The sequence below is a fragment of the Quercus lobata genome, chromosome 3 (assembly GCF_001633185.2).
Source record: "Quercus lobata isolate SW786 chromosome 3, ValleyOak3.0 Primary Assembly, whole genome shotgun sequence".
Lineage (NCBI taxonomy): Eukaryota > Viridiplantae > Streptophyta > Magnoliopsida > Fagales > Fagaceae > Quercus > Quercus lobata.
This window is the reverse complement of record NC_044906.1, coordinates 60,231,129-60,258,741: the sequence shown is the minus strand read 5'-3', so window position 1 is coordinate 60,258,741 and position 27,613 is coordinate 60,231,129. Positions and strand designations below refer to the sequence as shown.

Sequence of the window (27,613 nt, the reverse complement as noted above, 5' to 3'; positions counted from 1 at the left end):
TGGATTGAGATCTACAAAGCTCTACACCAAACACATAGATGAAAATAAACAATTTTATTTAAAATAAACAACCCTGTTATTTAAAAAATTCTAAACAAAAATAATTTTGTTCTTACTGACACAAAAATAAATAAATAATAAAAAATATTAGTAGCTAAGTACTAGCAGAGTCGAAGGTTGAAACCGATGCACACAGCCAACAGTAAAGCCGTCCTCCTTTACTCAAAGTTCTGACTCCGTCCCTCTATACATGTGTGCAATAATCACTACCCTTAAAATAAATCAACTTGGTGTCTAGTGGGTAGTTAAGCCTCGTTCCACAAGAACAATACCCACCTTGGTTTGTAATGACTAGTCTGCAATTGTCCAGATCAGATGATTCTTGAAAACCCAGTGGCAAGCCTCGATCTAACCAGGACCTGACGCTATAGTTAATTTAGCTTGATTCGGGTTCGAATCAGGCGTTTGCATGTGACAGCTAGCAACACCGTGATTGATCTATTTGTTTGTTTGATTTTTTTAAAAACAATATATCATACTTATCTTTGTAGTTTTTTCTTGCCCTACAAATCTTTTCTTTTCTTTTTTTGAAATCAAAATATCTTTGTATCTTTTACATAGATACATACATATATATTTGGGAGGTTGACAAACTAATTTTTCAAGAGCAAACTTAATACCTATATATAAAGAGTTTTTTTGGGAGATCATTGCCCCCTTACACTTGCTAGGATTAATATCCGTTTCCCATAAATAATTCAAAAACCACATTTTTCCACAACTAGCATTTTCCTATGTGGTAGAATGTGAGTAACTGTTTATTATTTTCATATACATGCATCACTTTTCCTTCACCACTCTCAACTTGTCACGTCAAAATTATGACAAATTTGTGGCACAAAAAGTTACGGTTCTAAATTTTTTTCTTTTTCTTTTCTTATGATGGAAAAGTTTAGAGTTTAACTTACTTTTTCACTTCATTCCTCTGTAGTTAGAAAAAAAATCTAAAACCACATAAATTTTCACAACTTCTTGTCACAACTGTAATGTGACAATGTGTAAGTGATGAAGAAAAATTAGTGAGTTCATTTGAAAGTAACAAATAACTAATCATAATCTATCAAGTAAGATAGTTGCGATAAAAATTGTGACTTTATATGTGATACTAAAATTATTCGGTTTTGTTATGCTTGTAATTGAGTACTTTCTTAAATGTATGTAAAACGTGAAAATGAGCCCAAAAAAAAAAAAAAAAAAAATTCATAGCAAGTAGAATATATGATCGAAGAGTTGCTAACACGAGCAGCAATCGAATTTTTATTTATTTATTTATTGAAGAGCTCTAATTTCTCCCAAGAACACACAAAACAATGAAATAAATGGCTTACTCAGCAACAATGGTGATCAAATCCTTTCTGGAACTTGGAATTTAAATATTTGAATATTTCACTAATTTTTAAAATAACTCTAGCTAACTTAAACAAGGAAAACACCTCAAATCCAAGATCCCAACACTGCATAAAGGACTTCAGCCTTTTCATGACAGTCATGGTCATCGCAATAATGCAACAGCTTGAAGCCCCAGGCTAGTAGAAATCACAGATAGAACCCTCATTCTCACAATCCCAGCCCCACACTAGTAAGTGTTTCTGCTGTTTGTGATAACGCAATGACCCAAAGACAATACTAGTTTAAACTTCCTTTACCTTATCGAGCTGATAGTTACTGATATGCAACCCAGCAAGCACACATTTGGGTAAGGGACAGCCACTTCTTCAGGCTCGATAAGCAGTGTAGTGAACTCATCTACATTAGTTCAGTTGCATTTTTGACAATGAAATATATGTTCCCACAAGAAACCAGCTCAAAAAATCAGCCAACTCTTCCAGACAATAAACGCCGTCCTACCACAACAGCACTGTGGGTACAGCTACCTCAAACTCGCTAATGGTATTAATTATCAGTAGGACAAAACAGGTGAGCATCATGCTCTCCATTCCCATATGAAATCAGGGAAATTTATCACATTTGTTTCATATAATACTGACTACAGATGGACAAATGCAGATATATAACCTGACGGCATGAGAACAAGAAAAGAGAAACATTGTGCAAGCAAAATTATGCTAGGTTATACAGAGTATAGAGATAGAGTCACGGAGTTCATAATATCAATCTCAAATATATAATCTAATAGACAGAACATTTTACTCTCCAAAAGCAAATAGACAGTAAACAAATAAAAGCTAGTTGCTTTATCTTCATCAGGCTGCAGCCTTCACCAACTGCTTGGATGTCCAACCAATGGTTCCAGCGGATCTGCTGCAAAGGTAGAAACAACATGGGTAGTACTAGCTTCCAAATTTCCTCTGCCTAAAAGTGAACTTTAATGAGCATTTGGGAGAACGGGGCCCCAAAGACTAGTAATTTTCTTTCTGCATTTCATTTTATTTTTGGGTCAGGATGTAATAAGAAAGTGAACACTGTCCAGAAAAGTCACTCTTCAACAACATTCACAAGCTCATATTCAATCAGTGACAGGTTATTATCTTCCTTCACAGTGAAATCAGCAGGTTCAGTGACTTCAACACGGCCCCACTTGTCCACAGCAAGCCTCATTGATCCCTTGAACATGTCAATTTTAGCATTGCGCAATATTACAGTACTGCCCTCTTTCATCAAGTCCACTAAACAACATCCAAGATAAATAAAATCAATTAAAGGAGAAAAATTCAGCCAAACTACACAATATGGTTAGTGTTTAGTTACAGAAGAACATGAAGCTGGCATGCCCACCCCAAAAGTACACAAAAATAAGCTGTTCCTAAAATTTAACCACTCATATGCGTACACAAAACTCTTAGTGATAAATAGACTGCATTACCGTATGGAGGAAAAAGAAAACCAGTCATTAGCAAATCCCACCAGGTAAAATAAATTCAACCAAGTTAGATAAATCAAATTTGAGATTAAGAGTGCTCCCAGTAATCTGGGAGACAAACAGAGGAAAAGCATTTGAAACTAGACAACATAAAATGTATCATGTATACAGCAAAACAATCAGTTAATCTCAAGTACTGCACAAATGCACATTATGGTATTTATCACTCCTTAGTACAAGAATTTAGAACCACCACCAATTCCTTAAGATATTTTGAAATACTTGTACCAGGAACCAGCCTGTCTTACAACCCCCATTGTTATTCAATCTCACTATCCCTTTGAAAGAAATATTACAAAATAAATATAATTCATGTTAATATCTGGGGAAGAAAAAAAAAAGTAACTAAACCCGAGAATACACACCAGTGATAATAATGTATAAGATTTACGACACCTAGATTAAATGTACCGTGTGATACTACCTTCTTAAACTAAACTCTAAACGTATGCTATCTGAAAGAATGTTGAATAAACTGCTGCATGTAAAAGGGGATGGCTATAGCAAGACAGTTGAATAGGCCAAAAATATACCAGAGGCATAATAGACCAAAAATATATCAGAGGCATTAACCGAAACACCTCATCTCTAGTTGGACCTCCTTAACGTTAAATCTTGGACTTCCAAGTTGTGAGGTGCAATCCTCTGATGTTGTCATATTGGGTCACCTAGGAACAAAATGTTATCTAATTGTCATCACATTTTCAGAAATGAAACATAGCTTGGAAGCATCATTCTTTGCTTTAACCAGCAAATAAAGTTGTCTACTCAAGCAACCTAGCATAAATGATTTTTTTTTTTTTTTTTTTTTGGCGGAGGGGGGGGGGGGGGGGGTTTGGGGGCCCATAAGACAATATGGAAAAAAATCAAGAACTGTGCAATCCAAAATCATTTCCAGAGGCACCTTTAAGTGAGGCAACATAAAGGCACATGCCTGATTAAAGTGAGGCGACGATACTTACAAATAGAATGTAAATCATATGTACCTAGTGTATTATTATAATCAAGTGTTTTTGAAATGTGTTGAATGAGGAAATTAGGTGTATTAATTGATTTCAAATGATAAATAATAATCAAATGATAAATTTTACAACAAGCTTCTAAAAAACATATAAACTAAGGCCCTCGCCTTAGTGCCTTTTTCATGGCTTAAGGTGGTTCCCTAGCTCACCTAGCACTAAAGGTGAGCGCCTTGCCTTAGAGCCACCTAGGTGAGCAAGTGCCGGCTCACCTTTGACTACCATGCCCTGGCCCCACATAAGGTAAATAATAAACCAAAAAAAATGCTGCAGGTTAATAATAACCCAAAGCAATAGCCTGAAACATATGATCATGTGAAAGATATTAAATTGCAATAGCACAGTAACAATGATTGGATGTCAAGATCAACAACGCCCTGAATTGCAAACCAAAACAAATAGAGGGTGTTTGGTTTGAGAAAAAAGTAGGTGTTTTCGGTGTTCATTTTCAGTTTTCCTGTGGGACCCACCACTAAAAACTGGTTTGGCTTGAAGATTTGTACTTAGTTTTCATTTTCAGTATCCTAAAATTTGGATTTGAATACAAAAAATGAACACACATTTCCAGCGTTTTCATTTTCAGCGAAACGAGTAGTGGCATTCTTGCTAATTTCTTGAAAACGACTGGGACCCCACCAACTGTTAAGACCCCTCAAGTCAGACCTGCACAGTAACTGAAGTGACCCATGTAAGTGAAAAAAGGTGTTTTTTCCTAAAATAGAGAACAATAGCCAAACCGGAGAAGGGTGTATTTCGTACTCAAATTATGTATTCAAATCAGGTTCCCAAACAAACTCAAATGTGAAAATGGATCATTTTTTCTATATTCAGATTCTTAAAAAGAATACAGAAGAGTGAAAATGAAAAGTGAATACACTATTTTTTAGAACTAAACATCATCATAATGATCCAACAGAAAAGAAAGGTGCAATTAGCTTCCCATGTTGGTATCATCATAACTGTAAATAACAATTCCAATAAATATTTTCAAGAGAAAGCTTATGCCCTCAAATAAATGAATGTGAAAGAATTCCAACATTAGCACAGTATGCTAAGCACTCTGAAAAGACGTGTGAAAGCATTCATATTTGTACACAATTGATAACTTATGAAACAGTCTAAATGAAGAACGAAGCAGCTACCCTTTGGCTCCATAAAGACAGCCTTCAACAGCACAAACTTTCAACACAAGAATTACTTGAATAATACTCTAATCCCTCGACCTAATTGAAAACCAATTCTATTTAATAAATAGCTGCATCAGTTCATCTATAGGAACACCCAGAAACATGTCTACCTTTAAGGATTTCCTATTGCCAATATAGTTAATTGTTTGACAGAAAACTCAAAATGAAAAAGTTTAATTAATTGTCAATTATCATATCAACCACATTATTTACCCTCATAATCTGTGGTTCAAATGTATAATACCAACCAACATGTCCTGTCATCACTTAAAAAGAATAAGATGAAAAATTTTCTGGAAAAAGAAACAATTATGCTCCATAAAAAAAAAATTTTAAAAAAAAAAAAAAAAAAAAAAAAGGATCCATAAGAGTAGGATCTTATAACACAATGAAAATTACAAACTAAACCAACCTGAAATAACAATATACACGTGATCCATGCTATATAAATCTTAGCTTAGATTTAAAAGGAACAGTGATAATAACAAAATGTCTAATGAAAGAAAAAACTATAAGCAGTCCATAGTTTAGAATTAAAAGAAATGTACCTTGATCATTTCTAGCCGTGAAAATAATCAACCCAGTCTCATCACCCACCAAGCATTCAGCAATTCGCATTTGGCGTACTTGAGGACCATCAGCACGACCCTTCTGCAATACCATCTTGGTGCTGACAACCTTCACGGTGAGAGTATGCCCGCTAGTGCCAGGACGAAGCTGGTCAACCTTAGTGAATGTGGGTTTCCTCAATCCTGGTTTTGATTCTGCCATTTTTGACAAACCTAAAGAACCAAAAAACAAAAAATTATTCAGCAAGACGACAATCAGAAACAACGCTGCCAAAAGCACAGCACTGAATAACCAAAATTGATTGCTTCAAACTGTGTTAAAGCTTGATTATTCTGATTTTTTGAGTGAAAAAAACTACACTCATTTGATCCCAATTACCAATATATGGCTCATCTGAAAAAGAAAAAAAAAACCATTATGTTTATTCTAGATGCTAAGCAAATTTAGAAACTTTCATCAATTTGAAACCAATTCCCTTAAGCCTAACACATATTTTCCCAATGGATTCTCTTCTAAGACCAAAATTATAACAATAAGAACTAAAAAAAAGAATTAATACTGACATCTAATGCTTAATCTTTCACCCACATTTTCTCACCAACCAAATAAATCATAAAAAATATATACACCTACACAAACCATGTAATCAAATTCATGTACAACTTATAGAACTCATGCTTTTCATCAATCTTCATATATAATACTCAATCAAATTATTAACAAATTAAAAAAAAAAAATTCACTTCCAAAAATTGCAGATTTTGATGGTCAAAGTAACAGATCGGAGAGAAATAAAAGCAAATCATGAACTAAATATAGGAAATCGAAAACCCAATTGCTTTTTTATCATTAATTTAGACACGAATAACGACATTAACAAAAAAAAAAAAAAATTAACACGTTAATAAAAATTTGAAATTGAAAATAACGAAAAAAAAGTTAGAAATAATTGAAAATGAGATCGAAGAAATTAGGGCTTGAGTGATCATCACCTTGAATTGAATGTTTTTTGCAGATGCGAAGAAAATTTGTGAGTTGGCGAGAGAGGGACAGAGATCTGAGGAAAATGAGAAAACGTAGGCGTCTACAAAAAGTTTTACAAACTAAAAAGGGAACTCGGTGTTGTGAAATTAGTAGTGGACCCTTGATCTTTATCACGTGACGACTAATCTTGACCTTACACGTGCGTCTCCTAAAAGTTGTACTACCACTATTTTGTACAACAATTTCTTATTAGGATTTTAGGATTACTTGTAAGTGAAAGTTTTGAAATCTTTATAGTAAATTTGAGATTCACGCCTACATTAAAAATCAATCTGTATCTTGATCTGATGATAAAGAATTATCATTAAAAACAAATACCTTAAAATATTCTTTAAAAAAAAAGTGAAAGTTTTTACAGGCAATAAATAAAAAATTTGTTGTTGTTGTTTCAAATAACGTTCCGATTTTTTGAATAGTTTTTTTTTTGGGATAAAAAAATCTTTTATAATTCTTGAAGTAACTTTTTTACATGGTCAATTCATTGATAAAAATCAATCAATATCTTAATCTGATGATAAAGAATTATCATTAAAAACAAACACCTTAAAATATTCTTTAAAAAAAAAGTGAAAGTTTTTACAGGCAATAAATAAAAAATTTGTTGTTGTTGTTTCAAATAACGTTCCGATTTTTTGAATAGTTTTTTTTTTTGGGGATAAAAAAATCTTTTATAATTCTTGAAGTAACTTTTTTACATGGTCAATTCATTGATAAAAATTTTCAATTTTTTTTACTCTTTGGAAAACAAGTCATGCAACACTATAAAAGATATAAATTCTTTACAATTCTTGTGAAGAGTACCAACAAATTTCCTCCGTGTAAATCTAATCCATAAGAAAGGAATCGTATTTGCTTATTATGAATGGGCATTAGCCAAGCACATTGAGAGGGTCCAACATTGATCATCTACCTATCAAATAAAAAATTACTAATCCAAATAACATGTGCACGTTGAGCCTGCTGAAAAAACTCTATACGAAGATATTACTTAGGGTTTATGCATCCAACCACCGACCCAAACAAATCTACCAAAGTTAACCTAATGCTTCAAGTTAATTTTTATGGATTGGTGGGTTGGGTTGGGTTATGATTGATAGTTTTTTTAGTCCATATGATCCAACCCAATCCATCCATATATAAGTTTATTTTATTATATTTTTTAAATTTTTTTTAGTTTGATTTAATGAGAATTAGTTTTGATGAATTTGAAAATAATGTGAATTGTAATAATTTATTAAAAATGTAATTAGAGCACTAGCATCAAATGTATTAAATGCTAAATTTTGTGCATTTTACACACCAAAAACCAAAAACAAACCTCCATCAAATGTGTTAAATGCCAAATAAATTTGGCATGAGCTACAATGATGTTCTAATAATAGGAGTGTACAGGCCGTACGACTAGATGTGCTAAACATATTTAGGTATTTTTTATTTAATTCTCTCTCTCTCTCTCATCCCCACATGCTAAACATATTTGTTTTTGTTATTTTTATTTATTTATATATAGATAAGGTTTGTTTTAGATTATTTTAATGTATTGTTGTAATCTTAAAATAGAAGATGTAATTTAAGATGTATTGTTCAATGATGTGTTAAAATAGATAAAATAATTTTTTAATGTGTCATAATGGCCTTTGTTTTAACACAACTAATATTGATGCTCATACATAGTACTCTCTAAGTTTAATTATTTACCTTACATGTTTCATGTAACAATGTAAGCACAATCTATGATTCTTTTTGGTGGTGTCTAAAAATGGGCCAACTCCATACTTGTCCATAGGGATCATCCAGAGAAGGAATAACAGAAAACGAGCTACATATATTACTCATCCTTGACACGCTCATCCATAGAGGCTTTTAGATGAGTTTGTCGTGCCAACTCTACAGCTTTTGGATGACCTTCCGTCCATTGTTACTTATGACGAGCTCAACAACAGTTATAGAAAATAGGAGCATAAAATATAACCTCCATAGCAGTTATGGAGGTGTACTTCAAACTTTCCAGACTCCTTAAAGGTAGGGGGAATTATTAAATAAATAACTGTTTCCATGAACCTATAAAAACACGAATCTCCGACAAATAAAGGTAAGTTTTCCTAGACACAATCCTCATAAGTTTGGAATTCCCTATTTCAAAATAAGAGACTAACTTCATTATTGGAGGGTTTGTAGCCGGTCGACCCCGGTCTCCTCTAATCTTTCGTTTCTTCTTTTTCAAGCCCTCAAAATCACCAAAATCCATGCCATCTAGCCTACTGATTTTCTGAGTATTATCACTTTTCTCATAAATAAATAAATAATAAAAAAAATAAAAAGAAGAAGAAGAAGAAGATGGACAATTTTATAAACGGGTAACCCGGCCCATTACTCATTGCTGATATGTCAAGGAACCATTGGAGGACATTTTTGTGTGTGTAGTAGTTACTAGTTAGCGATAAAAGAAGCGCCATTTGTAAGTCAGAAATTCAAGGTCGGAAAGGCCAAAAGGTTTAGAGAAGAGATAAGCCGTTAGAGACTCTTACTTCAGTTTAGAGTGACAGTTGAAAACACAGTCATAGGAAACCATGTTCACATCCACACCTTCTCAACTCACAGCCTTTCACTCTCTCTCCCTACTGCCACCATTATCACCACCACAACCAAATCCATTCCGAGAAACCACCAAGAGAACCATCCCCACTACAACGATATCTGTTTCAGTCAGAAAACTTGGTCTTTCTCCATTTCGTCTCAGAGTTTCTGCTAATTCGCAAGCTGCTCCTGCCTCTGCTGAAGCTTCTAAACTGTCCTCTATACCATCTGAGATGAAGGCTTGGGTGTATGGAGAATATGGGGGTGTTGATGTTTTGAAGTTTGACTCCAAGGTTTCTGTGCCGGAAGTGAAGGAGGACCAGGTTCTGGTCAAGGTTGTTGCTGCTGCGCTTAACCCTGTGGATTTCAAGAGGCGGCAGGGAAAATTCAAGGCCACTGATTCACCTCTTCCGGTAATTTTCCTTTTGGTTTTCTTTTGGGGATGTTTGGTTTATGAGAAAATGTGAAGAAGTGGTGGAATTTAGATTTTTTATGGAACATGCTTGATAGTTTTAAACCCAAGAAGTTGTACTTGATTAAAGAAGGAATAGAGAACCTGAGATTTAAATTTTTGTATATATATATTTTTAAGTAATCAAGTGAAATATTAGCAAAATTGTGGAATTCTAAGATGAATTATCATGTGCCAAAATTTAAGCTATTAAAAAATTGTGAATTTAATCATATAACTATTAGTCTAACACTCTATTTCATATGTGGACGTATATTTTCCTTACTTTTTAGATGTAAGGTAGAATGGATATGACAAATTACTACTTATCCCAAATGAAAAGTTTTAAGCTGTTTGGAAAAACGACTTTGATCATTTAACCATTATATTACGTTATCTTTTTTGTTTGCTTGAATATAGTTAGGATTGCAATGTTTGTTGAGTTTTTTACATGAATAATGAAAAGGTTTGAGAAATTTATGCTGCTGGGAACAGTTAGAATTGGTTACTTTTTGTGGAGAAATTGTCAATTACTAGGGAAGACTCATAAGGGATGCCTTTCTCTTGAAGTGATTTTGTAGAAAAGGGTTGTTTATATTCTGAAGCAAACTTGAAATTAAATTGGTACAAAACACAAAGTATGAATATTTTGTAACATGGTCCTGTTTTTGCAAAGCTGAAATTGTTTAATGTAAAATTGAAAGGTTAAAAAGAGGAAGAGTCTGTGAACAATGTATTAATTTAATTTTATTTATTTTTGATAGGTTTTCTTATGTCTATCACATATCATATTAGTGGTGTTGGGTTCATTAGTTAACTAAGGGGTTCTTCTTCATTTTGTTTGCTGCTAGACTGTACCGGGCTATGATGTTGCAGGTGTGGTAGTCAAAGTGGGCAGTCAAGTAAAGGATCTAAAAGTGGGGGATGAAGTATATGGAGATATAAATGAGAAAGCATTGGACGGGCCTGAGCAATTTGGTTCTCTTGCAGAGTACACAGCTGTCCAGGAAAAATTATTGGCTCCGAAGCCGAAGAATCTGGATTTTGTTCAGGCTGCTGGGCTACCACTTGCAATTGAGACTGCCTATGAGGGTCTAGAAAGAACTGGGTTTTCTGCTGGTAAATCTATTCTTGTTTTGAATGGTGCGGGTGGAGTTGGAAGCCTAGTAATTCAGGTACTCGTCTTTCCAACTAATTATATTTTTTTTGCCAATGCTGCTGCAAACACAGAATCAAATGCTTGACAAATAGTTGATAACTTAGGTGTATTTTGTAAATATCGAAGTTCATTTGCAGGATGCCAAGAACTATACCTCAATTAGAAGAGGTATAGTTCTTCAATCTGCTTATCTGATGAACTCCAGAATTGAGCTAACTCATGTCATCTCTTGTACATTTACAATTTTATATCCTCTCATTTTTTTTAGTCTCAAATTCTTACATGGATGTGATCAATCTTGGGCAATTTAAATTTTTTTTTTGGTCATCTACGTACTAATTGCATGGACATGTTTACATAACTTTGCCAATTCACTTCTGCCTTTGATTTCTGGATTCCCTATATTATTCATCAGCATTGTTTCAGTTGTTAGTCAGATCCTACAAGTAATATTAAGCACAACTGGAAAAAGAGGTAAGTCACATGCATTACTAAAGATAAAACCTTTCAACTGGGCAAAGGAGCGAAAGCTATGCAGGATCTTAAAATAATAGAATGGGGGAATGTTCTAATGACTTTTGAATGTCATATAAAGGCAAATCCTACTTTCAATTTTCTTTATCTTTTCCTTCTTTTAATTTTTCTGTTGCTGCAGCTAGCCAAGCAAGTATTTGGTGCCTCAAAAGTTGCGGCAACTTCAAGCACTGGCAAATTGGAGTTGTTGAAGAGCTTGGGTGTTGATTTGGCTATTGATTACACTAAGGAGAACTTTGAAGATTTGCCAGAAAAATTTGATGTTGTCTATGATGCTATTGGTAAGATTTGGTACAACTTTCATATGCAGTTGTATTTGCATGTCTTCCAGGTCTTTGATGGTCACAATGTAAGTCATGATAGATGAAAACCTTATGCTTTTCTTTTGAAATGACAGGGCAGTGTGATAAGGCAGTGAAAGTAGTGAAAGAAGGGGGCAGTGTGGTAGCGCTAACTGGCGCGGTCACACCTCCTGGCTTCAGATTTGTAGTAACTTCAAATGGAGCTGTTCTGAGGAAACTGAACCCCTATTTAGAAAGTGGGAAGGTGAAGCCTGTAATAGACCCCAAGGGGCCATTCCCATTCACCAAGGTTGTCGAGGCTTTCTCATACATTGAGACAAACCGAGCAACTGGAAAGGTTGTTGTACATCCAATTCCATGAGAAGAATGAAAAGCGCAATTTTGCATTGTATTAGTTAAATGTATACTAATTTAAGTTATAGCACATGAACATTTTGTGTTGGAGTGCTGAGTGATCTTTGTCATTCTCATTCGGCTTGTTCATGGCCAATAAAGGAATTCCCTTATAATGATATGCCATCCTATGCAAAAAGGAATACTCACGGTTACCAAACAATTGTCACCCATAATAACTGTATGGACCATGTACTTGGATTTACTATATGGTGTTTCCCTTAGAATAATGCCCTCTACAATAGTCAGAAACTCAAAATATCAAAATGCCCATGACTTTGCAAATTTTCAATGCTCTCCACTAAGCAAAGACGCTTGGCAAGCTAGTGAATATGGGCAATTAATACAGAGAACAATAACATGAAGTACGAGTGTACGACACACCAAACCATGGCCTGGTTAAACTAGGCAAGTCTATCAGCCGAAGAGGCCAAGGAAGAAAAAGCCCAACCTAGAGTATCTATGGCAAACAACATAAACGACTTGGACTTACGGCTGGCCCAAGCATCAAATTTTGAAATTAGAAATACATTATCAAAGCCTACGGTTACACTGAGAATTATGACTATCCTGGAGCAATTATAAAACCCATTACAGCCATAACATGGAATGGCTAAAAAAATATGGGATACGTCCTAAGAGGGCCTATAAATTAAGAAATCTTAGCAGAAGGTGGTTAAAATGTAACTTGATTCTACCCAGGTACGGAGCTAGGATTAGGGGTTTTTTGTGGGGAGCGGGCGCGGGGGTGGGGGGGGGGGAATATGGGATACGTCCTAAGAGGGCCTATAAATTAAGAAATCTTAGCAGAAGGTGGTTAAAATGTAACTTGATTCTACCCAGGTACGGAGCTAGGATTAGGGGTTTTTTGTGGGGAGCGGGCGCGGGGGTGGGGGGGGGTGGTTGTGTTGGGGTTGGGGGTGGAATATAAACAAAAAAAAAATTATTATGAAACTTTAAATAAGCATCTATTTAATATTAACAAATTGTCAACAAAGAAAAAGATACAAAATCATTGCTTCTTATTATAATACAATGCAATAATTTATGAAAATAGAACTTGGTTGTTTTTAAACATTCAAAATTATTTATGATTGAATCCATTCTAATTGTCACAACAATGTCCCTTTCAATGAATAACATCATGGCGTTCATCAAAAACTTATCTTGCATTTTATTGCGAAACTTAGTTTTGGTGACATTCATAGTTGAAAATGCTAGTTCTGTAGTTGTAGTAGAAACTAGAAGAGTAAACACAAGTGTGACCAGTCTACAAACAAGCAAGTAGTATTCTAATTTTTTAGTTCTCACTAGTCCATTCAACAAGTATGACCATTGTAGTTCTATTTAAATTTTTGAGTAAATTGCAAATTACATCCCTAAAGTTTGGGGGTGTTTAGATTTTACACCCTGAAGTTTCGGAATTTGGATTTTACCCCCTAAAGTTTGGGGTGATTGGATTTTACACCATAATGTTTCAAAATTTGGATTTTACCCCATAAAGTTTGGAAGTGTTTAGATTTTACACTCCCAAATTCTGAAACTTTAGGGTGTAAAATCCAAACACTCTCAAACTTTAGAGAGTAAAATCTAAATACTTCTAAATTTTATGGAGTAAAATCCAAATTCTAAAACATCATGGTGTAAAATCCAAACACCTCAAACTTCAGGAGGTAAAATCCAAATTCTGAAAATTCAGGGTCTAAAATTCAAATACCTCTAAACTTTAGGGGGTGTAATTTGCAATTTACCCTAAATTGCTAAAATTAATATATACTAAGGGTCTGTTTGAAATCCACTTATTTTGCTGAAACTGAAAACTTTTTTGCTAAAGGTACTATAAATAAAGGTAAAAGTTAGTTGAAATAGTACAATAGAATCCATAAATAGTACCAAAAAGTACAGTGTGACCCATGAATAGTAATAAAAATAAGTCAAATAGTAAAATAAGCTGGCAACTTTCATTCATGCCAAACGCACACTAATATATATAAAAATAAATAAATAAATAAGGGGGCCATTGCCCCCCAGAGCCTAGGAAAAGCTCCATTCCTGATTCTACATCCTCTCACATTCATGATAATTACTCATTGAAGGTATTCATATCTTCTTTAAGTATCGAAGTTATTAGGTTGATACCACACTAGTGTCACTTCAAGCTCTTTCTATTTTTAGAAGGAGTCCATCTGATTTGTCCACTATTTAATTTAATTAATTGCTTCATTGCTTATGATTATTTTTAGGGGAAATTACATTTTGCCCACCTGTAGTTTGGCCGAAAAACACTTTGCCTACCTGTGATTTAAAAATTTACACTTTACCCACTTAAGATAAGCTCCGTTTGTCTCCCATCACCCACCTCTATTAAAAACATGTGTAAATTTTTATTTTTGTTACCCTTTGATGAATCTCCTCTCAAAACATTAAAAAATAAATAAAGAAAGAAAGAAGAAGGTCTAAAAGCTAGGTTTTGTAAAAATTAAAACCTAAATTTTAGATCTTCTTTGTTTTAATAATAACTTTTGACTATAGCTCTAAATGTGAACGTGAACATGAATGTGAGTGTGAAATGACTACAACTTTTAGATTTTAACAGAGGTTATGTGAAAAAATCTATCTTTTCACATAAACCACCACCTTACCTTCTCTTCCTAAATTCTAATCCTTTTTACCTTTGGCATCAGATTTTTCCTCACCAACCCTCTTTGATTATCCTTGGGTTCCACACTCCTCTTCAGGTACAATACCAAACAATGGTTTCATTTTTCCAAAGTCCCTTGCTTTTAGGTAGAGTTAGTCCATGCTTGACTTGTCCAACTGGGTCTTTGCTCATAAGCATTCTGCCCAGTTGACGCCCTTGACTCACTCATTGCAATGAAATGTTGCTTTTTTTTTTTCTTTTTTTTTTTTTCTTTTTTTTTTCATGTTTTGGCTTTTTGGGTTTTCTTCAATCTTGGTTTTAAGGCTTTGTACAAGAGAGGATTATTGTGTTTGGAGAATTGGGTTTGTCTTTACTTTAACAACTCCAAAAAAGGTGGTAGGTTGGTGGGGTTGACTTTGGTTTATAAGGTCATAGATTAGGAAATCCTCTCAAAGAAATCTTTTGGTGTTTGTTTTGGTTTCCTTAAATTCTAATCCCATGTCTTATGATGAGTGTTTTAGATGTTTGGGGCGGCATTTTTTTGTTTTTGGTTTTCTTGAACTTCTTTTATTATTTTTGGGTTTGAAGTTTTGTTACCCTCCTACTAACTTGTAAGATATCAACTTCAAAAGCTCAGAAAGGGATAATTTTTATAAGATAACACAAAACCTATAAATTAGTCTTCCTTTAAGTTAAGTTTTAATTTTTACAAAACCTAGCTTTTAGATCCTTTTTTCTCTTGATTTTTTTAGTTTTTATGTTTTGAGAGGAGAGAGACATAAAGGGGTAGCAAAAATACAAATTTACTCATGTTTTTAACAGATGTGGGTAACTTAGACAAACAGAGCTTACCTTAGGTGGGTAAAGTGCTAATTTTTAAATTACAGATATGCAAAGTGTTTTTCGGGCAAACCACAGGTGGGCAAATTGTAATTTCCACTTATTTTTATTTGAAAAAGCATTGAGTTAGACCTCCCAATTATAACTAATTCCAATTTAAAGCCAATTATTCAATTAAGCCCAATTAATGAATTAACCAATTAATTGATACATGGATAAACACAATAAGGCATCAAATCCAAACAAAACAATCACCCAAACACTGTGAAGTGTTTACAAAGAGAAAAATCCAATTTGGAAAAAAAAAAAAAAACTCTACAAGTCCTATAACACCAACCAATCCACTAGTAATAATAGTTTCAATACATAACACTTACAAACCAGCTCCAAGCAACATAAATGAAAATGTATTCAAGCTCCCCGCTCTTGCTCACAATCGATTGCACCAATCCTTCTCTTTAGAAGCTACCAATTTTGCAAGTTAAGCCGCGCCCCACAAGATCAAGTCTCCTTGGCAACTTCAAGGCCTCTTAAAGATTTTGGGATTGCTCTTGTGATTCCCATCACCAAGCTTCAAAAAAGATCACTCGAGGTATCTCTAGTGTGCATAGCTTGGGTCTCCTATCTAAGGATATGTCAATTGGAGAGGATGAAGGTGTAGACTACAATGGGTTTTTCTCCTAAGAAAAATGGGTAACTCTCTCACTCTCAATCTGGGAATTCTTATGGCCTTTCTATGGGTATTGTGAGATATATAAGAGGGCTAATTGGATTGGAAATGTTGGGAAGGAAAGTAACAACTTTCTCTCAAGTTGTGACTTTCGCTTGATTGAATTATTCATGAGTTTCTCATATGACATCTCTATTGAACTAATTTTTAAAAGTTGTACTTTCGTGTGAAATTCGCTTGATATACCCTGATTCGCTTGACCGAAATTATTCAATTAGCAACTCTATGTTTTAGCACCTAGTCCTCTAATCTAATGTGCAATACAACTTGATTGATAAGGATAATTCCAAATGGATGTTAAACTCGTTCATGTAAGATGAAGCCGACGGTCCCAATGAACTTGTCAGCCTTACTTGTGCATTTAGAGACGTAGAGGACATCACCTCAAGGCTGACAACTCCACCTTAAGATCAACGACACCTGTATGAGATGACTAAAATGCCTAGACGGGATAAGAAGTTGATGGGGATAAAGAAATCTTTGACGAGTCTAACAAGGCCTTGCTTGGCCTCCACATATGAGTATATAAGGAAACATCTTGCGCCCCACGGTTAACCATAATCAAGAGGATTCCCACAAGGAAAGGATCCCGCAAAATACGCGTATTAATGAGAATCTTCCCTACAAGGAAAGACCCTCTCCGCCAAAGAACGAATGTCAACTCTACACTACTATAAAAACTCCAAAACCCTCACAAATCAAAGTACGCATAACTTACCCCGATTTTGGCACTCTAGAGTTGTGAAGAAAGTTCTCTAACTTAACATTCGAAGGGTCTTTGCCCAATAACACACTGGTACTCTCTTTAAGTCTTCTTTTTCTGTGCTGTGCAGGTGTTGTTTTAAGCATGTGAAGACTGTGTAACTTACTAACGATTTTTGGTATCATCATTGATAAAAACAAATACAATAAATGGTCTGTTTGGATGGAGGGGAGAAGGAGAAGGAGTGGAGGGGAGTAGAGTAGAGTTAGCTAAAAATAAACTAATTTTATATTAAATTTACTCTATTCTACTTTACTTCCCCTTCTTTCTCAATCCAAACAGACCATAAATGATTGCAAAAACAATAAAATATGCCAACATTAGAAAATTCTAACGATATTGTTTATTTTTTGTTGTATTAATTATTTCGTCATCTTCTATCTATTATTGATATTGTTTTTGTTCATTTGTATTTAAATTATATATATGTGGACTCATGAATTTGTGTGTAACATAATTGACACAACTTAAAATATAAAGACGCAGTGTGAATTGTATTTTGGCTTTAGATTAATTCATCCACCGTTACGAAGTATATCGTGTCCCCGTCATGCACCTGCAGCCTGCAGGCCTTCTTTAATTCACTCCCAAGTCCCTACAACTGTCGTTAGACAGTTGGCGATTTAATGCAATTATACCATGCATGATGTTAGGTGTACGTTTCACATTGAATGTGATACGTACAGACTACTATTTTGCATTACTAATTTTCTATCGCCGACAAGAGCTTTATAAGTAATTAACACTATTTCAACAAACAATAATTATTTCAAGAATAAAGTGTTTTTTTTTTTAAAGACAAGAGTAAGGAGTTTAAGTTGCAAGATTAATACTATATTATAACTATTTCAATAAACAAACAAAATTTACTACCCCTTCCGATGTACTTAGAGTAGTTGAGAACCTCCAATATTTATATTATTTCTGTTGATTACTTGTTGATTAACTATTTGGAAACAATTTGTTTAGTTTTTTGTTGAATTTTTTTGCTAAAAATATATTTGTATTTTGAAAAAATAAAGTTTTAAAAAACTATAACTGCACTTAAAAGTAAAAAGCTAACTTATAATTTAATTCCAAACACATATAATCGTGATTTATAATTTATTTTAAAATAGATGAATATAATTTCCATTCACCATAAAGAAAAACTAGCCTCATCACACGCACTTTGCGCGTGTAATGATGGTTGTTGTTGTGTTGTTGTTGTTTTTTTTTTTTTTTTTTGGTCATAATTTTTTTTTTAATTTGGATAAATTTATTTTGAAGACATGAATTAGTACGAGAATGTCCTATTTTATTGACATTTTAAGTGGAGTTGAAAATATATTTTTACCGAGTTATCTTTAAATTTTTTTTCCTATTAAACCTAAGATTTAGGGGCATTTAACCACATCAAAGTTCAGTTCAATGTGGAGAATCCTCTTATAGATATATAAAGAAAAATATATACTCAAAGCTGCATGCCACATGCAGCTGATAACTTATGAATGAACCTAATCCTTTGAGGAGTAAAAAAAAAAAAAAACCTAATCCGACCAAAAACAAATAATGAACCCACGGTTGACACTTGAAACCGTCCTGAAAGAAGCAAAATTGTACAGCACAATAATTCAATTAACCTGCGGAGGAGAAAGGAACAACTCAAATACTCAATGATGCCCTAGACTTACTAGCAAATTAGCAATTGCTGTGATCAGTTTCGTACAAAAGTGAATTTCATAACCACGCGTGAAGTGATGGGGAATCTCCAAAAATAATCAATGTTGAATGCTCGATCTTCTCCTTTCACAATAACTCAAATGGTCATCTACTGATCAGTAATCATAGTTATATAAATTTCCAAAAATTATAAAAAAGTTATTCCAAATCTCGTGACTTGAAGTCACTATTATTTTTTGGGTATAAGTAAAAACTGTGTAAAATAATTTATGTATAATAAACATTACTTTCTATATATAATATATAACTAAGCAAGAGTAAACATCATTGAGCAGGTATCAAAAAGTATCTTCCCTTCCTATTGGTCATTTTCTACAGCAGCCAACCTCCCTGTAAGTCTTACATCCACTAGCTTCTCGGTATATGTGTTCAATTAAGATCTGCTAAAGTCTCTCTGGCAATTGCTTGCAATCAATAATCAAATTAGTTAAATCATGTGGATATGTTAAATACAAATTTCATAACCATTGGCCTGCTAGTATTGAGCACTTCTATTTTCAGGATGACAAATGTTAAGTTTTGTGTAGTCTAGTTGTATTTAATTTGAATTATAGCTCTCGGACCTTAGGAAAAAATTTTGGTCTATTTTTTAGCTCATTGTGAATTTTGTGCGCATGAAAAAAAAAAAAAAAACTTTTGTTTGGAGATTAGGAATTGGCATGTTGCTTTGAGAGAAAAATCTTTACTATCGCATTTTGTATTTTTCTTTGTAAATTGTAAAATCATTACAATTCCATAGATATAGGCAAATTGCCGAACTACATAAATATTATTTTGTGTGATTATTTTCTTTGATACAATTTTTTTTTTCTATTTTTACATCTTACAGATGTAGGAATTTCGTGTATATTCCCTACAACAAATGCATATAATCTAATTGCTAAGTTATAACAAAATTCCATATTATATATCTCATTATCCCTAATTTTGTCAAGAGATTTGTAATTTAAATGATACCTCTTAGTATTTTTAACAGAAACGTTAGGGTTCTAATTTCTCATCTCAACTATCGATTTATCAACAAAAAAAAAAAACAATTATTGTCCTTAAATCTGATTTCTGGATGGATGCTCCTGGATATGTTCAAAGTGCATATCTCCTATAGGAAGCACGGACACAGATACGACATAGTGACACGAGCAATTTTTTAAAATTATAACATAAAACGACCAGAATATATGACATAGATACAAGCATATCCCTTCACCCATCGTCCATTATCATCTCTTAGGATACCTTGGTGTTCCTTTGACACTGTCATCATTGTTAAGTTTTATCGAGTTTGGTGGCGTAGAATCCAACCTATTTCAATAGTCCTGCATAGTTTTGTCTATGTCAAAGTTGTGTGTTTGAGGCAGAAGAATTCTGTTGCATGCATATGTGCTATACCAGTACGTCTTACTTGTTGTAAACATTTTTGCTCATTACTTAAAATAATGTCTAACAAGCCAACTGGTACAGATAATGTAAGGGAAACATTGCTACCCAGCTGAGCAAATACTTCTCGTGACTTGATATATATCTATCAGTTTGCCAAAAATAATAATAAAAGAGGTATATTTCTCAACAATATTTTATGATTGATTTCTGTCTCTCACTAGCAATACTTCCCGTGACATCTTAGACCTAATTTTGAATCATATGCACCCTAAGTCCAAACCATGAAAAGAAAGTACTGTGGAATTTTTTTTTTTTTAGAGGAAGAAATCCATGATGGGTTACGTGAACACGTCTCAAATCAAGAACCCATCTGTCTCTATATATATGTAAAGACAAAGTGAAAGAAAAATCAGCTTTTATTATTGGAAGAAAGACGACAATGCAGTGGTAACAAGTGGGTACTAGGATAGGGTTGAGGACAAGAGAGAAGTTAAAACTCATCAAAACGTGGACATGTACAGCACGGCATTCGGTCCCGATAATTATGACTATTTGTTTGATTTGAGTATGTGATCTGGTTGAAAAATGTTGCCACCAAACAAGTATACTGAATGGAATTCCAATGATTTTTTAGTTCATACTTCGAGAACACACAAGACTGAATTGAACTACAGGTTTGGGTTCATTTAACTAATCAAAATATGAATATGCATAGGTTCTTTCACATTTTGTTTGACCAACAGTCCAAGTTTTTGATGTTCATGAGCTCCATTGGAATCCTCTAACTCGTTAACAAAAGAAACAAATATTGTAGTATTGGTAAGAGGAGAATTTGATGTATTCTCCATACTATATAGGGTATAGACTATATAGCTCTAAGGTCTTCAGTTGTGGGTTGTGTGATTTGTCCTTTATCAAGTTCAAAACAAAGTGTTCAAGATTTAATTAAACCCTCAAGTTTTCCCCAATTTTTATTTTTTTTAAATAAAAAATTTTCAGTTGATAATTTAATGGTTACAATGTTTAGACGAATTTTAAATATCTCTATTAAAAATACTTCAAGTTTTTCCCAATTTTTATTTTTTTTAAATAAAAAATTTTCAGTTGATAATTTGATGGTTACAATGTTTAGACGAATTTTAAATATCTCTATTGAAAATACTAAAAAGTATCAATGAAGCAAACTATAAAACTATCAAGAGATTATCATTTCAATTATTATAGGGACTCTTGTAAACAAATTTGACTAATAGTACAAATGGCTGTTAGGACCAATAGATTATTTGGTTTTGTGCCTTCTTTGGTACCAGTTTTGTTTGTATAGTCTTGATGTACCTACCCAAAAATTAAAAAATTATATAACAAAGAATAGAAAAACTAGTGTAGTTGGTTTTAGTGTTTTACACATGATTTTCTCTGCTTGATTTAATTTTATAATCAAATGAAATGAAATCTATGCCCTCTTACTATAAAATAACCAGAAAGTACAAGGGACTTCGTTGACAAAACTTGCCCATGTGCATCACACACTGCCCAGCACAGGAAAAAGGCCAATTGCATAGTGACATAGAAGGCCTTTCCAGGAGTCCAAGCTTTCTTCACTAGTCTGCATCTCTCACATCTCTTTATCTTTAACACACAAATAAAAAATGGAAGCAGAGAATCAGTACAAGAAAGGGCTATGGACAGAAGAGGAGGACCAGATTCTACTAGAACACATAAGGGTGCATGGGAGAGGAAAGTGGAACCGCATACCTAAAGTGACAGGTAAATTTTCTCTAAAAGTATTAATATCTTAGGAATGAGCTAGCTAAGCTTGCTTCACATTTTCTAGTTATTTGCTTCACTTTGAAGCAAAGAGAAGTAGGGTTTCATTGCTTCTTGTGTGAATGACTTTTAGGTTTAAAGAGATGTGGGAAAAGCTGTAGGTTAAGGTGGCTTAATTACCTGAGCCCCCATGTGAAACGAGGTGGTTTTTCAGAGGAAGAAGAAGATCTCATTATTAGACTCCATAATCTCCTTGGAAACAGGTTCTGCTACCTCTTCTCCTTCAATTTTCTTTTTTTATTTTTTGGTTCTGTTTTCTTTCTTTATTTCTTTATTTTGTTTTTTCCTGCAACTTTTTAGATAAGGTTGCTATCTTGATAGACTACAAGCTAGCTTGTGTCGGTCATTTGTTTGAGCCATATCATGTTTGAATGGTAGGTTAATTCACAGGCAAAATTATATATCCTCCTAGCATAATTGGAGGAGTGTTTTTTTTAACAGCTAGAGGGATATGGGAGATTCAAATCAATAGATTCTTCTCACATGAAGAACATAGTAACTCTTAGGCTTGTAATAATTGAAGTAGCTTTCTCAAAGGCATTGCCTTTGCTAAAAACACACACTTTAGATGCTTTTATTCTTCTCTTTTGGGGCTAAGAAATAAGAATGCACTTTGGATTTGTACATTTAAGTGTTCATATTATGTTAATTAGAAGTTCATTTTATCCACATTATTGCTTCACTTATATTATATCACATTATTTCTCTTTTTAATTTATTGAATGTGTGAAACATAGAATATATATCCAAATAATTGAATAGGGATAAGAGTGCCATTAATAAGGGAGTAAATGCTAGCTGATGCTGATACCTATTGAATTTGTGTAGGTGGTCACTAATTGCGGGTCGAGTGCCAGGTAGAACTGACAACCAAGTAAAGAATCACTGGAACACTCATTTGTGCAAAAAGCTAGGCCTCAAAAAGCAAAATAGAAAAGTTGTGGGTACCTCCAAAAAACATTTTACTCAGCTGGAACAGACTAATAACACACTTTCCAGCAACAGTGATGCCAAAGCTAGGGAAGTAAGTCAAAATGAAAACCCTTTATTGGTTGCTGATGGTGAGGCATCTAATGGAGAAGCACAATGGATGAGCAATCATTTTGCAGAATCATTGCCTTTATTTCAGGAGGATAGTCCAGGCTTACTAGATTTTCTAGATGATTACCATTTTGACTTAGCATGGCAAAGCTTCTGACTTTTTTACCTCCTTTAATTAACCAATAAATAATATTTCTTTGTCATGAGTCATTCAATTATATTACATCATGTCAAGGTGACGAGTTCTTTATATCCTCTTGTATAATCTATCTTCGATTAATTTATATATTTGGAAACAGCTTATGCCTGATGAGCTATTAACAGCCAATTTAGGTGAGAGGAAAGCGAGGGGGTTTGATGGAGTGAAAATAATTTTTAAACTATACTATCCCATTCCTTGCCCATTAGGATTGTTTAGAGCTTTTAGCATAACCCCAATGCATGGAATTCTTAATTTCTTTTTATCCATTTTTGAAATGAGTAGGTAGGATTTTCTCAAAACAATGTTATAACTATTTAAAAACAATGTTAGGAATGAGAAACTTCTTAGGGAGGATCTAGAAAACTTGATGGATAGGGAAGAAATCAAGTGGGCTCAAAAAGCTAAAAGCAATTGGATTATTCAAGGTGATAGGAATACTAAGTATTTCCAGACTATTGTGAATCAGAGGAGAGCAAGAAACATGATTACACTACTTAGAAGAGAGGATGGGAGTAACACCAATAATATTGAGGAAATTGAAGATTTGTTGGTAAAGCACTTTAAGGATAGATTTTATGAATCAAACTCCAATTCCTTTGAATCCATTCTTGAAAATCTAAGTACCCTACCTATTCCTAAATTGAGCCAACAGCAAGTCCATCAATTGGATAGCCCAATTTCAAATGATGAAATAGAAATGGCTGTATTCCAATTAGGAGCTCATAAAGCCCCTAGCCCAGATGGTATTCTGGCCTTTTTCTTTCAAGAGTATTGGGCAGTGGTGAAACAAAATATATTTAACTCAACCCAAGCTTTCTTCCATTCAGGCTCCTTGCTTAAATCCCTAAATAAAACCTTCATTACCCTCATTCCTAATGTGAGTGTTCCTAAGGAGGTGACTCAGTTTAAACCCATCCATCTTTGTAATGTCACTTATAAAATCATTACAAAGATTATGGTTATTAGACTAAAGCCACTTATGAATTCCCTCATCTCACCCTTCCAAAATACCTTTATACAAGGTAGAAACATCTCTAATAATGTCCTTTTAGCTCATGAAATTATGGATACTATGAGGAAGAAAAAGGGTAGGAAAAAAGGGTATGGGGCTCTAAAAGTTGACATGTGCAAGGCCTATGATAGAGTATTGGGCAGTGGTGAAACAAGATATATTTAACTCAACCCAAGCTTTCTTCCATTCAGGCTCCTTGCTTAAATCCCTAAATAAAACCTTCATTACCTTCATTCCTAAGGTGAGTGTTCCTGAAGAGGTGACTCAGTTTAGACCCATCAATCTTTGTAATGTCACTTATAAAATCATTACAAAGATTATGGTTATTATATTAAAGCCACTTATGAATTCCCTCATCTCACCCTTCCAAAATGCCTTTATACAAAGTAGAAACATCTCTAATAATGTCCTTTTAGCTCATGAAATTATGGATACTATGAGGAAAAAAAAGGGCAGGAAAAAAGGGTATAGGACTCTTAAAGTTGACATGTGCAAGGCCTATGATAGAGTGAGTTGGAACTTTCTTAGAGTTGTGTTAACCTCAATGAATTTTAGCAGCATTTGGATTAACTGGATCATGGAATGCATTTCTTCGGTCCAGTATGCTATATTACTCAATGGTAGTCCCACACAATCCTTTCACCCCTCTAAAGGTTTAAGAAAAGGAGAGCCTATTTCCCCTTACTTATTCCTATTGTGTACCAATATACTGTCCATAGCTCTCACTCAAGCTGAAAGTCAAAAGCAAATCAGGGGTATCACAATGGGAAGGAGAGGTGTTACTTTTACACACCTCTTATTTGGAGATGATTCTATCTTCTTCTTTGAGAATAATAAGCAATCCTTATCAAAGTTAAAAGAGATTATCATGTGGTATTGCTCTTTATCTGGTCAGTGCATTAATTTTGCAAAATCTAATCTGTTTTGCTCCCCTAATATACCTCCTAACATTCAATAGTCCTTAGCTGAAAATCTGCAAGTTAACCTTGTCCTTATGCCTAGCAAGTATTTGGGAGTAGAATTCAAGTTGAGAGGCAGAAGAGTGATGGACTTTCAAGACTTAGTAGATAAGATGCAGGCTAAACTTCAGGGTTGGAAAGCAAGAATTTTGTCTCAAGCAGGTAGAACCACCCTCATCACATCAGTCTTGCAATCAATGCCTCTCTATACCTTCCAATGCTTTAAGGTTCCAGAAACTATTTGTAGCAAATTAAATGCAACAATAAGGGCTTTTTGGTGGGGGCATGATTTGGGTACTAGGAAATTATATTTGATTGGGTGTGATAAAATCTACCAGACTTAAAGCAATGGTGGTCTTGGTTTCAAGAAGTTTAGCACTTTTAATCAGGCTATGCTAACAAAACAATTTTGGAGGAACCAAAACTCCCCAAACTCACTCCTTGCTAGAACCTTTAAAGCAAAATACTTTCCTAGAACTCACCTGCAAGGATACATACCTAAACTCAATCACTCAAGGACTTGGAAAAATATTGCAAAACCTCAATATGCAGAACTGGGAAAAGGCAGATGGTTATTTGGATCAGGTCATCATCAAATCCCACTCAACCATCCTGATTGGTTTAACATCCTAAACCATATCCTGAGAGACCGTACAATCTCCTCAAAGGTACAGTGGCTGATCTTATTCATCCTAACACAAAAACTTGGAATTTGGATTTACTTGGGAGGTTATATGACCACAACACTTGTGTAGAAATCAGCAAAATTCTTGTAGCTAAAACGGATAGAGTTCTAGACACACTAATATGAAAGTACTCTGATTTAGGGGAATATAATTTTGCCAAAGCTTGCTTTTGATTCAACAAATCCATAATGCAAACACAAGAACAGACCACATCACAGAAGATATCCCTAAACCTGTTTGGAAATCTTTGTGGAAAGTGAATCTACCTATGAAAATTATTACCTTTATCTGGAAGTTATTGCATGATAGTCTACTAGTGTTGACAAACCTGATCAGAAAAGGCATTCAAACAGTCAACAGATGCCTAACATTTGAAGAAGGGGAGGAAAAAATGTCTCACTTGTTTCTTCAATGCCCTTTTGTTAGGGCTGTCTGGTATGGCTCATCTCTTGGCATCAGAACTTTGGATTTGAACCAACTTTCTATAAAACAATGGCTTCTCAGTCATATCAATGCCACCAACATGCCAGATCAGACAAAGCAAAGTTCTCTTCAATCAATCTTCACTATCCTATGGACAATCTAGACCCACAGGAACTTGGTTCTTCACAATGGGAAAACTCCTAATCCTCTAGAATTAATTCTCACATCTCAATCTTTTATTTGCAGGTACAAGGAGGCTTTTAATCTATATCATGGGGTACAATCATAGTCAAAGGAGCAGGAATAGAACAAGGGAGTGCAGGCAAAATTGGCAACATTTGATAAAGGTGGCAACTACCAAGAACAAAAGAACCAGAAGGAGTGGATTTGCTGTTGAGGCTAGGAGCTTGGATGGATCAATTTTGTTCCGGGGGGGGGGGGGGGGGGGGAGCAAGCAATGGAGAAAAAACAGAACATCAAGCAGCTCAAGAAGCTCTTTTGTTGGCCCTAATGAAAGCAAGGGATCTAGGATATCAGAGACTATGTAATTAGTAATGATAAATATTTGGTTCAAATATGCAACAATGTCAAGAAGGCAAGATGGCTGGACAGAACTTTCCTTTTAGACCTTAACAATTTGCATCAGCAAGGATTGATCACTAAAATTTTGTTTGTTCCTAAGATAGTGATCAATTTTGTTTTAGACCTTGCAATCAAAACTAGTAGATTTCCTGTTCACTATATAAATTAACTATTTGGATTTCTCTGTAATGTTTTATTTGTGTTAATATATGTTTTCCTTATTTACCAAAAAAAAAAAATGAAGTGCATTGGCTAGTAAACCACATGGTTATGTTTCAATGGTCAACAAAACACATTTTTGAATTTAAGGTGTAAAGCTTAAAAGAATTGTACCTAAATTTTGCCCTCTTAGTATTTTACAAATTGCAAACTTATTTGTGAGCATTATAAGATTAATGAATTTTTTTTACTAAGTCATATGAGATAATATGAGCTGCCTCAAAGCAGGAAGGTAATAAACTAATGATTCATCAAGTGCAAAGTTAAAAATTGTAAATTGATTGTTCAATAGAAAATAAGTGTGCACAAAGTAGGTTGAGTTGGATTTAAGGTATTTTTCAATCCAAATTATTTTCATTGGGTTGGGAAATCTTCAACACAACCAACCAACCGTAGTTATAAAAACCAA

The 27,613-nt window shown here is 34.0% G+C and overlaps 3 protein-coding genes across 3 annotated transcripts; 2 read left to right on the top strand and 1 right to left on the bottom strand.

Moving 5' to 3' along the window:
* Window positions 1-2,004: 2,004 nt before the first annotated feature.
* On the bottom strand, window positions 2,005-6,836 carry LOC115982585 (uncharacterized protein At4g28440). The gene is made up of 3 exons (XM_031105220.1): window positions 6,710-6,836; window positions 5,696-5,929; window positions 2,005-2,687 (listed from the first exon to the last, which is right to left on the bottom strand). The coding sequence occupies exons 2-3, from the start codon at window positions 5,916-5,918 to the stop codon at window positions 2,497-2,499; spliced, it is 414 nt and encodes a 137-aa protein (XP_030961080.1). The 5' UTR covers window positions 5,919-5,929; window positions 6,710-6,836; the 3' UTR covers window positions 2,005-2,496.
* A 2,377-nt stretch (window positions 6,837-9,213) lies between these two features.
* On the top strand, window positions 9,214-12,340 carry LOC115982584 (2-methylene-furan-3-one reductase-like). The gene is made up of 4 exons (XM_031105219.1): window positions 9,214-9,751; window positions 10,641-10,964; window positions 11,604-11,763; window positions 11,880-12,340. The coding sequence occupies exons 1-4, from the start codon at window positions 9,332-9,334 to the stop codon at window positions 12,143-12,145; spliced, it is 1,170 nt and encodes a 389-aa protein (XP_030961079.1). The 5' UTR covers window positions 9,214-9,331; the 3' UTR covers window positions 12,146-12,340.
* A 9,316-nt stretch (window positions 12,341-21,656) lies between these two features.
* Window positions 21,657-23,371, top strand: LOC115982583 (transcription factor WER-like). The gene is made up of 3 exons (XM_031105218.1): window positions 21,657-22,020; window positions 22,154-22,283; window positions 22,909-23,371. Exons 1-3 carry the CDS (start codon window positions 21,903-21,905, stop codon window positions 23,276-23,278), a joined length of 618 nt encoding a protein of 205 aa, XP_030961078.1. The 5' UTR covers window positions 21,657-21,902; the 3' UTR covers window positions 23,279-23,371.
* Window positions 23,372-27,613: the final 4,242 nt, after the last annotated feature.